We start from the raw sequence: 10,257 nt of genomic DNA, 5'->3' as shown, positions 1-10,257 counted from the left end.
CAGGACATTAGTTAGGTCACTTTTAGAATATTGCGTGAAATTTTGGTCTCCCTCCGATAGGAAGGATGTTGTGAAAGTTGAAAGGATTCACATTATATTTACAAGGATGTTGCCAGGGCTTCATCTATAAGAGGCTGAATAGGCTGGGGCTGTTTTCCCTGGAACATCGGAGGCTGAGGGCCAAGCTTAGAGGTTTACAGATCATGAGAGGCATGGATAGGGTAAATAGACAAGGTCTTTTCTCTGGGTTGACGGAGTCCAGAACTAGAGGGCATAGGTTTAGGATGAGAGGAGAAAAACTTAAAAGGGAACTAAGAGGCAACCTTTTCACGCAAATGAAATGAGCTGCCAGAGGAATTGGTGGAGGCTGGTACAATTGCAACATTTAAAGGGCATCTGGATGGATACATGAATAGGAAGGGTTTGGAAGGATATGAACCAATTGCTGACAAATGAGACTCAATTAATTTTACAGATTAAATGTTTGTAAAATAGAACTAAAGAACCTTGTTCATCTATTCGTCAGTGCCATTTATTTGTGTTTGAAGATTTCAACACTTTTTATGGGACTAAATATTAATTTAGGATATCTGGTCCTAGGATATCTGGCCCCTGCTGCGCTTTTCCAGCAACACATTTTCAGCAACACATTTTCACCTCCAGCATCTGCAGCCCTCACTTTCTCCCCTAGGATATCTGGTCAGCATGGATGAGTTGGTCCGAAGGGTCTGTTTCCATGCTGTACATCTCCATGACTCTAACTTAAAAGTATATTCCTTTTAATGAACAGAACTGCAATACTGAACTATATTTTCTCCCAACCAATATTGTTCGATTTATAGTCATTAGGAAAGATCATAGGTAAAGATAACTCCAGCGAGAAGGCGGCTAATTTCAGTGACCTCAAAAGTATCTAACCCAGATTGAACTGAAAATGATGACTGAGATTCACTGGAGCACTGCAGCATGTCAAAGACAGACAAGTCGGCATGCAAGCAGGACGTTGTGTTAAAATAACCAGCTACGGGAAGGTCGGGGTCATGGAGGTGTTCGGTATGGAGTCTGCAATGAATACAATACACAATATTGGAGGTGGTACAGGCGAAATGCTGCTTCACCTGGAGAGATTGTTTAGGCACTTTGACGGTGAACAGGCAGGAGGTAAAGAGGCAGGTATCACACCTTCTGCAGTTACATGGGAAGGTGCCATGGTGGGGGGGTGGGGGGGTGGGGGGGGGGGGGGGGGGTGAGGAGAAATGCTGTTAGTGATTGATGAATGGACTAGGATGTCCTAGAGGGGGATTGAAGGGAAGATATGTTTTGAGGTGGCATTCTTCTGGAGTTATCAGAAATGGCTGAGAATGATCCTTTGAATGCAGAGGCTGGTGGAATGAACAATGAGGACAAGGGGAACCCAGTCACCCTGTTGAGTGATGGGGAGGGCAAGGGCAGAAGTCGGATGCGGTTGAGGGCCCTGTCAACCACAGTGGGTGGGAAACCATGTTTATGGAAGAAGCAAGCCATGTCAGCAGCACTGTTTTGGAAGGTGGCATCATCTGATCAGAGGCGACATAGGCAAAGGAACTGGAATGGAATCGTTGCAGGATGGAACATGGGGTAGTGAAGGTAGCTATGGGAGTCTGTGGCTTTTTAGTGGATGGCGGACAGTTTATTCCCAGAATTGGAGGCTGCGAGGTCAAGGAAAGAAAAGCAACTGTTGGAAATGGACGATATGAAAGTTATAGATGGGTGGAAGCTGGAGTCAAAATAAACACATTTTTTCAAGGTCCTGACAGAAGCATGAAGTCGCAGTCGCTGATATACTGATAAGAGAGTTGTGGGAGGTGGCCAGTGTAGGACTGGAATAAGGATTGTTCCACATACCTCCAAAGGAAGCAGGTGTAACTGGGACCCACGAGAGAACAGTTTCAGCCAGACAGAGGAGATTGGTGGTGGGTGGGGAGTGTTCAGGCCTCTGGTTGAGGAAGAAGCCGAGAGCTCGCAGACCATCCTGGTGGGGAACAGAGGGATAGAAGGATTGGTCATCCATGGTGACCAGGGGGAAGTTAGGGACAAGGAATTGGAAATTGTCAATAAGGTGAAGAGGAATCATGGATGTAGGGGGCAAAGTGTGGACAAGTGGAGACAGGATGGAGTCAAGGTAGGAGGTAATGAGGTCAGTGGGGCAGGAACAGGCTGACACAATGTGCCTACTGGGGCAGTCTGGTTTGTGGCTTTTCGAAGGATGTAGAAGCGGGTTGGGAGGCAGTGGGTGGAAGGTCTCCAGAGGTAATGAAGTTAGTGACAGTCCTCGCAACAATGGCTTGATATTCAAAAGTGGTCATGGCCCAGGGGAAGATAGGAAAAAGTGTCCAAGAATTGGCATTGATCCTCTAAGGTAAAGATCAATGCGCCAGGCTACAACAGCACCACCTTTGTCAGCAGGTTAAGTAACAAAGTTAGGGTTGGACCTGAGAAAGTGAAGTGCAGCAAGTTCAGAAGGGGACAGGTTAGAGTAGGTGACATGAGCACAGAAACTGAGACAGGGGTTGGCAGGGTCAGTCATTGATAAATGTCAAGTTCAAAATACAGTAGGGAATCAGTCAGAATGCAGAAAATGCAGAGGAGAATTGAGACAAGAAATGAGGGGAGAAAATAGAGTGAAGAATTAAAACATAGCAAGCAACGTAAAAGGAATAACCACAGCTTTTGTGAACACTTAAAAAATGTTGATGAAAGGAAGGATAGAAACAATTCTGAAGCAAATCGAAATTCATCTTGGAGACAGAATGGCACATTGCAAAGACTGAAGAATAACAGAGGAACCTTGATTATCCAAATATCAATTATCCAAATATCGGATTATCCGAAGGAGATCTCGAGGTCCCGATAGAAACATTACATCAAAGAAGTGTTTCCAACCCTGATCGTGTCTTTTGTTTACAATGATTAAAACAAACTCGGCTTACTGAAATGCTGTCGAGAATAGTCCTGGACATCGATGGGAGCCCAGGCACTGACTCCAAATGACTGACTGCCCGACCTCCCTCTCTCTCCCCACACTTTCCCTGGAGTTCTACACAAGGGTATACCCTAAACCCCGCTTCCCCAGATAATCTCTCCAAAATTGCCCTGTACTGGGCAAAGGTGGAACTTAACAAAACGTTACAGTAAAACATTGTGTGTGTGCGCGTGCACACGCTCTATTTGGAGACCCACACCCCCCTCAAAGGCATCAGCAGTCTTACTGTTGGTATCCAGTCTGACTGCATCCTGGGTGGAGGGGGCAAGACAGGAGGCAGGGTTGGAGGTTGGAGCACACAGTGTGCTGTTGCCCAGTCTTCTGAACAGGGAGCAGACTTTAGCAACTGTCAATCCCATTTAACTGATGGTGGTGATTGGGGGGGTTGGGAAAGAGGCTTGAGCAATCCTGCAGATCCCTTATACAAGAGTGTGTCTGCTCAGAAACAAACCTTGACAGAGAGAGGGAGCGAGGAAAAAGGAAACGTCCGAAAACTCCAAGCCTCAGAAGACAGGCATTGAATCAATTAACCGAATAATCAATTACTAGAACGAAATACATCTCATTCAGTTAATCGAGGTATTTTGAATGTACCTTCACACAGGAAGGCTACGCCGCCATATCAGTACAGGAAGTAGAAACAACAGCAACATATTCTCTCATTCAATGTTACCATGTCCTACTCTCATACATCTGGGGACCTGTGCCAAATCGTAAAAGCTGTCCCCACAGATTAGCCAAGAAACAGCTTGACTTATTTTCCTCACCAAAGCATACATTAAAGCCAATTGCCTCCATCACCATCCCTGTATATGTTCTTGGGGCCACTGTACTTGTATGGCTAGTCCAGTTCAGTTTCTGGTCAATGGAAACCCTCAGAATATTGAGTGGAGAATTCAGCTAGGAGAAAGTGACGACTGCAGATGCCAGAGATCAGTGTTAAGAGTGTGATGCTGGAAAAGCACAGCAGGTCAGACAGCATCCGAGGAGCAGGAGAATTGACATTTCGGGCATAAGTCCTACATCAGAAATGAGGCTTGTGGACCAGGGGGCTGAGAGATAAATGGGAGGGGAGTGGGTTTGGGAGGAAGGTAGCTGAGAATGCAATAAGTAGATGAAGGTGGGGAAGAAGGTAATAGGTTGGAGAGGAGGTTGGAGTGGATAGATGGGAAAAGTGATGGACAGGTCAGGAGGGCAGTTGGACACTTGGGACTGGGATAATGTGGGGGAGGGGAAAATGAGGAAACTGGTGAAATCCAAATTGATCCTGTGTGGTTGCAGGGTCCCAAAGCTGAATATGAGGTGTTCTTCCTCCAGGTCTCAGTTGGTAAGGGTTTGATGATGATGGAGGCCTAAGACCTGAATATCCTTGGCAGAGTGGAAGGGGAAGTTTAAGTGTTAAGCCATGGGGCAGTGGAGTTGGTTGGCGTGGGTGTTCCAGAGATGTTCTGAGATGATCCGCAAGTTGGAGTCCTGTCTCCCCAGTGTAGAGGGGAATTCAGTCATGGTAAGGTTATTCAACATGAAGAAACAATAGTTAGATCCTCTCTTGTTGGAGATCATCGTCTAGAACTTGTGTGATGGAATGACAGTTACTACTTGTCAACCTACACCTGAATATTGTCCAGGTTTTGATGTATTTGGACATACACTGCTTCGGTATGAGGCGTCGTGAACAGTATTGAACTGTGGAGTCATCAGTGAACATCCCCATCTTTGACCTTATGTTGGATGGTACATCATTGATAAAGCAGCTGAAGATTATTTGGCTTACGACTCAACCTTAAAAAACTCTGCACAGGTGTCCTGCAACTGAGATGAACAATGTCCAACACCACAGCTGTCTTCCTTTCTGTCAGCTTTGACTCCAATCAGTCAAATGTTTTCACAATTCCCACTAGGGCTCCTTGATACCACATTCAGTCAAATGTGGCCTTGAACTCAAGGACAGTCACTCATCTAAGTTCATGAATTCAGCTCTTTTATTGAACCAAGACTGTAATTAGATCAGGAGCTGAGTGGAACTGGTGGAAACCATACCAGGCATCAGTGAACAGGTTATTGCTAAGTAAGCGTTGCTGAATGATACTGCTGATGACACCCTCCTGAAGAACAAGCATAGACTGAAGAGCAATGATTGGCTAGTTTTAAGTTGTCCCTTTTCTTTGTGTACAGGGTGTACCTGGGCAATTTTCCACATTGCTGCACTGGAACAGATTGGATTAGGGTGGAGCAAGACCCAGAGCACATGTTGTGGTAATCTGCAGGATATTTCCTTTCCCTTGTTTGATCTGATGCCTTGAGACTTCGTGGGATCCGCAGTTAATGTCAGGACTTCTACAGCAACTCCTTCCCAACTGTATACCGCTGAGCCACCATTTCTGCTGGGCCTGTCCTGCTGGTGAGACTGAACATGCTTGACAATGTCCTGGACAATGTCAGCCTGTATAATTCCACGTGTATGACTCCGACAGAATGTCACTTGACTAATCTGTCAGGCAGCTCTCTCAATTTGGTACTAACCCCCAGTACAGAGGACTTGGCAGAGATAATAAATCTGTACTTTGCTTCTGATGTGTAGCTCAATGTCGGGTAGTCTGTGCGGTTTAATTTTTTTTAAGACTATCTAACAACTGTTACAAGTGATTGCTAGGCCATTTCAACAGGCAAGTTGTTCCACCTCCTCTATATTAAACCAAAGTACTGAGGGCAGCAAAGGCACAGAATGTATTCACAGTGGACTCAGTAAAACTTGTCAGGTGAATGTAATTATTTTCTTGACTTCTTTCCCATCCTCTCAGTTCCTATTTACAACTATTCTGAGACGTTATTTTTATGCTCAATAGTGAAGATTTTGTTTGAACTCAGACCTGGTAAAAAGTATTATGTTATCGGATGCTGAAGTATTTTTCCTACAATGCAATCTGACACTTCAAAAGAATTTCACCAGCCAAGAAACACTTTGGACAGCCTAAGGTGATCAAAGGTACTACAGAATGTAAATCTTTTCTTCAAGGCAGCATGAGCTCTCAAACTACTCAATGCCTTCTCCACGGAGAGACAGTGTCACCTGTTTGGTCCCCTGACATTATGGATCTGCCAAAAGATTATAAATTGATATTTATTCAAGAAATGCAACCTACCTAACTGCTTCATGTTAGTATTGAAGTCAATACTTGTGACAGTGTCACGATGACCTTTAAAGTGCCGTTCTAATGTAGGATCTTCCTAAAAAATAAAAAAAGTGAAACATTAAGTATTTGCATAAACTGTGCCACAAACCTCAACTGCATGAGTCATTAATTCTTGCTATTGTAGTTTTTGAAATGATTATGAATTAAATCTGTGAAAAAGAAAACAGTTCCACACAAAAGAATTATACACAAATAAATTTCCCTACTCTCTCAAGTCTTACCTTTCAGCCAGTTTCGTGTAGATGGAAGGCCAATCAGGAGAACTATATCACTCTGCAGTATGCTCTGAACTTCCAGTCAATACTTTTCAATTTTAGGCAGAAAAAAAAGGCTCCAGAACTGTGCAAGTCTTGAGCAATGCGTACCCATTTTAATTAAGGATGGAACAACAGTAAAAAAAGGATACCTTTCCAGCCAGCATCTTTGCCAGTTTCACCACTGAGAAAAGAAACATCGAAACTCAACATGTGTTAAACACATGTTAATAATGACTCTGACTGACCATTAACTGTGCTATGATGGCTTCACTCATCCAAACTAAGCTGGTTAAATCTCAAGAAGTAAAGCCCCAACTGGGGGTGTACAATAGACGATGCTCGGAAAAAGGACTTTGAACTTGTACAAGTCACATGATGAAGCTATTTTGTTGCCTGCTTCTAAACCAAAAGCAAAAAAAACGTAATTCTGCAATAATGTTCCTTCAGAAAGCCACCAAATTAGCTGCAAATCACCGAAGCATCCAAAGTAATATATAATAACACGTCAAAAGGTGGAGGAGGACTCTCCTCAATCTTTCCAACTTTGAGTTTATCTAAGAACCAACTTCCTGGAAATTTGTCCAGAAGAAGCCATTCAGCCAATTGAAACAAAAAAAACTTTGTTTCCCATCTAAATCGGGCTTATCAAACTGTGGATCCCAAATGGGGAGGTTGTGAACTCGAAAGTGCAGTTGTAGAACTTAAACTGATTCCTGACCAGTCTGTGGCCCCTTTAAAAAGCTTGCTTTATTTCTACTGATAGTTGTAACCTAAACAATTGCTCACCAGGGTCTGACTCCTGCAGTGGCAGAGCCTTTGAAAATGCAGGACTTCATTTTGCCTCTCATTTTATCAAATGACACAGAAGGGAAATGTTAGGACGGGGGTAGGTGAAGGGAGGTGAAGATGGAGGGCATGCGCTTGCGAAGGGAAATGGCGATGGGGAGGGGATGTGTGAAGAGAGCTGGAGATGGGGGAGCAGGATAACTGTGAAAGGAGGTGGATAAGGAGGGGGGATGTGTATGAAGGAGCAAGAGATGGGAGAGGGTGGGGATGTGTATGAAGGAGGTTGAGATGTGTGGGGGGGACGTGCGTGGGGGGGGGACGTGCGTGGGGGGGGGGGACGTGCGTGGGGGGGGGACGTGCGTGGGGGGGGGGACGTGCGTGGGGGGGGGACGTGCGTGGGGGGGGGACGTGCGTGGGGGGGGGACGTGCGTGGGGGGGGGACGTGCGTGGGGGGGGGACGTGCGTGGGGGGGGGACGTGCGTGGGGGGGGGACGTGCGTGGGGGGGGACGTGCGTGGGGGGGGGACGTGCGTGGGGGGGGGACGTGCGTGGGGGGGGACGTGCGTGGGGGGGGACGTGCGTGGGGGGGGGACGTGCGTGGGGGGGGACGTGCGTGGGGGGGGGACGTGCGTGGGGGGGGGATATGTGTGGGGGGGGATATGTGTGGGGGGGGGATATGTGTGGGGGGGGGATATGTGTGGGGGGGGGATATGTGTGGGGGGGGGATATGTGTGGGGGGGGGATATGTGTGGGGGGGGAATATGTGTGGGTGGGGAATATGTGTGGGTGGGGAATATGTGTGGGTGGGGAATGTGTGGGTGGGGGATGTGCGGGGGCGGGGGAGGGATGTGCGGGGGGGGAGGGATGTGCGGGGGGGGAGGGATGTGCGGGGGGGGAGGGATGTGCGGGGGGGGAGGGATGTGCGGGGGGGGAGGGATGTGCGGGGGGGGAGGGATGTGCGGGGGGGGAGGGATGTGCGGGGGGAGGGATGTGCGGGGGGGAGGGATGTGCGGGGGGGAGGGATGTGCGGGGGGGAGGGATGTGCGGGGGGGAGGGATGTGCGGGGGGGAGGGATGTGCGGGGGGGAGGGATGTGCGGGGGGGAGGGATGTGCGGGGGGGAGGGATGTGCGGGGGGGGGGGATGTGCGGGGGGGGGGATGTGCGGGGGGAGGGATGTGCGGGGGGGGGGAGGGATGTGCGGGGGGGGGGGATGTGCGGGGGGGGAGGAGGGATGTGCGGGGGGGGGGAGGGATGTGCGGGGGGGGGAGGGATGTGCGGGGGGGGGGGGAGGGATGTGCGGGGGGGGGAGGGATGTGCGGGGGGGGGGGATGTGCGGGGGGGGGGGATGTGCGGGGGGGGGGATGTGCGGGGGGGGGGAGGGATGTGCGGGGGGGGGGGGGATGTGCGGGGGGGGGGGATGTGCGGGGGGGGGGGAGGGATGTGCGGGGGGGGGGAGGGATGTGCGGGGGGGGGGAGGGATGTGCGGGGGGGGGGGAGGGATGTGCGGGGGGGGGGGAGGGATGTGCGGGGGGGGGGGGGAGGGATGTGCGGGGGGGGGGGGGGAGGGATGTGCGGGGGGGGGGATGTGCAGGGGGGGGGAGGGATGTGCGGGGGGGGGGAGGGATGTGCGGGGGGGGGGGAGGGATGTGCGGGGGGGGGGGGAGGGATGTGCGGGGGGGGGGGGGGAGGGATGTGCGGGGGGGGGGGGAGGGATGTGCGGGGGGGGGGAGGGATGTGCGGGGGGGGGGGAGGGATGTGCGGGGGGGGGGAGGGATGTGCGGGGGGGGGAGGGATGTGCGGGGGGGGAGGGATGTGCGGGGGGGGAGGGATGTGCGGGGGGGAGGGATGTGCGGGGGGGGGAGGGATGTGCGGGGGGGGAGGGATGTGCGGGGGGGGAGGGATGTGCGGGGGGGGAGGGATGTGCGGGGGGGGAGGGATGTGCGGGGGGGGAGGGATGTGCGGGGGGGGAGGGATGTGCGGGGGGGAGGGATGTGCGGGGGGGGGAGGGATGTGCGGGGGGGGAGGGATGTGCGGGGGGGGGAGGGATGTGCGGGGGGAAGGGATGTGCGGGGGGGGGGAGATGTGCGGAGGGGATGGGCGGGGGGGAAAGTGCGGGGGGGAAAGTGCGGGGGGGAAAGTGCGGGGGGGAAAGTGCGGGGGGGAAAGTGCGGGGGGAAAGTGCGGGGGGGGGGGTGTGCGGGGGGGTGTGTGCGGGGGGGGGGATGTGCGGGGGGGGATGTGCGGGGGGGGTTCTGCGTGGGGGGAGATGCGTGGGGGGAGATGCGTGGGGGGAGATGCGTGGGGGGAGATGCGTGGGGGGAGATGCGTGGGGGGAGATGCGTGGGGGGAGATGTGTGGGGGGAGATGTGTGGGGGGAGATGTGTGGGGGGAGATGTGTGAGATGGGAGGTGGAGATAGTGGGGGATGTGTGGGAAGGGAGGTGGAGATAGTGGGGGATATGTGGGAAGGGAGGTGGAGATAGTGGGGGATATGTGGGAAGGGAGGTGGAGATAGTGGGGGATGTGTGGGAAGGGAGGTGGAGATAGCGGGGGATGTGTGGGAAGGGAGGTGGAGATAGTGGGGGATGTGTGGGAAGAGAGGTGGAGATAGTGGGGGATGTGTGGGAAGAGAGGTGGAGATAGTGGGGGATGTGTGGGAAGAGAGGTGGAGATAGTGGGGGATGTGTGGGAAGGGGGATGGGGTGGAATGTGTGTGAAGGGGGATGGGGTGGAATGTGTGTGAAGGGGGATGGGATGGGGTGGAATGCGTGTGAATGGGGATGGGATGGGGTGGAATGCGTGTGAAGGGGGATGGGATGGGGTGGAATGTGTGTGAAGGGGGATGGGATGGGATGGGGTGGAATGTGTGTGAAGGGGGATGGGATGGGGTGGAATGTGTGTGAAGGGTGGAATGTGTGTGAAGGGGGATGGGGTGGGGTGAGGTGGGGTGAGGTGGGGTGAGGTGGAATGTGTGTGAAGGGAGGTGGGATGCCTTTGATA

At 51.8% G+C, this 10,257-nt stretch overlaps 1 protein-coding gene across 5 annotated transcripts in view; it reads right to left on the bottom strand.

The window, feature by feature from the left end:
• LOC122558936 (POC1 centriolar protein homolog A-like) overlaps positions 1 to 10,257 on the bottom strand; it is a 189,520-nt gene that overhangs the window by 110,799 nt on the left and 68,464 nt on the right. For all 5 annotated transcript variants that reach the window (XM_087994247.1, XM_087994243.1, XM_087994245.1 and 2 more), the window contains exon 2: positions 6,166 to 6,250. In XM_087994247.1, coding sequence (XP_087850373.1) covers positions 6,166 to 6,250 — 85 coding nt within the window. The remainder of the gene's footprint in view (positions 1 to 6,165; positions 6,251 to 10,257) is intronic.

This window comes from Chiloscyllium plagiosum, unplaced genomic scaffold (assembly GCF_037043375.1).
Source record: "Chiloscyllium plagiosum isolate Xiang-an unplaced genomic scaffold, Cpla_swu_hap1 HiC_scaffold_14, whole genome shotgun sequence".
NCBI lineage: Eukaryota > Metazoa > Chordata > Chondrichthyes > Orectolobiformes > Hemiscylliidae > Chiloscyllium > Chiloscyllium plagiosum.
This window is presented reverse-complemented; position numbering and strand designations above follow the sequence as displayed.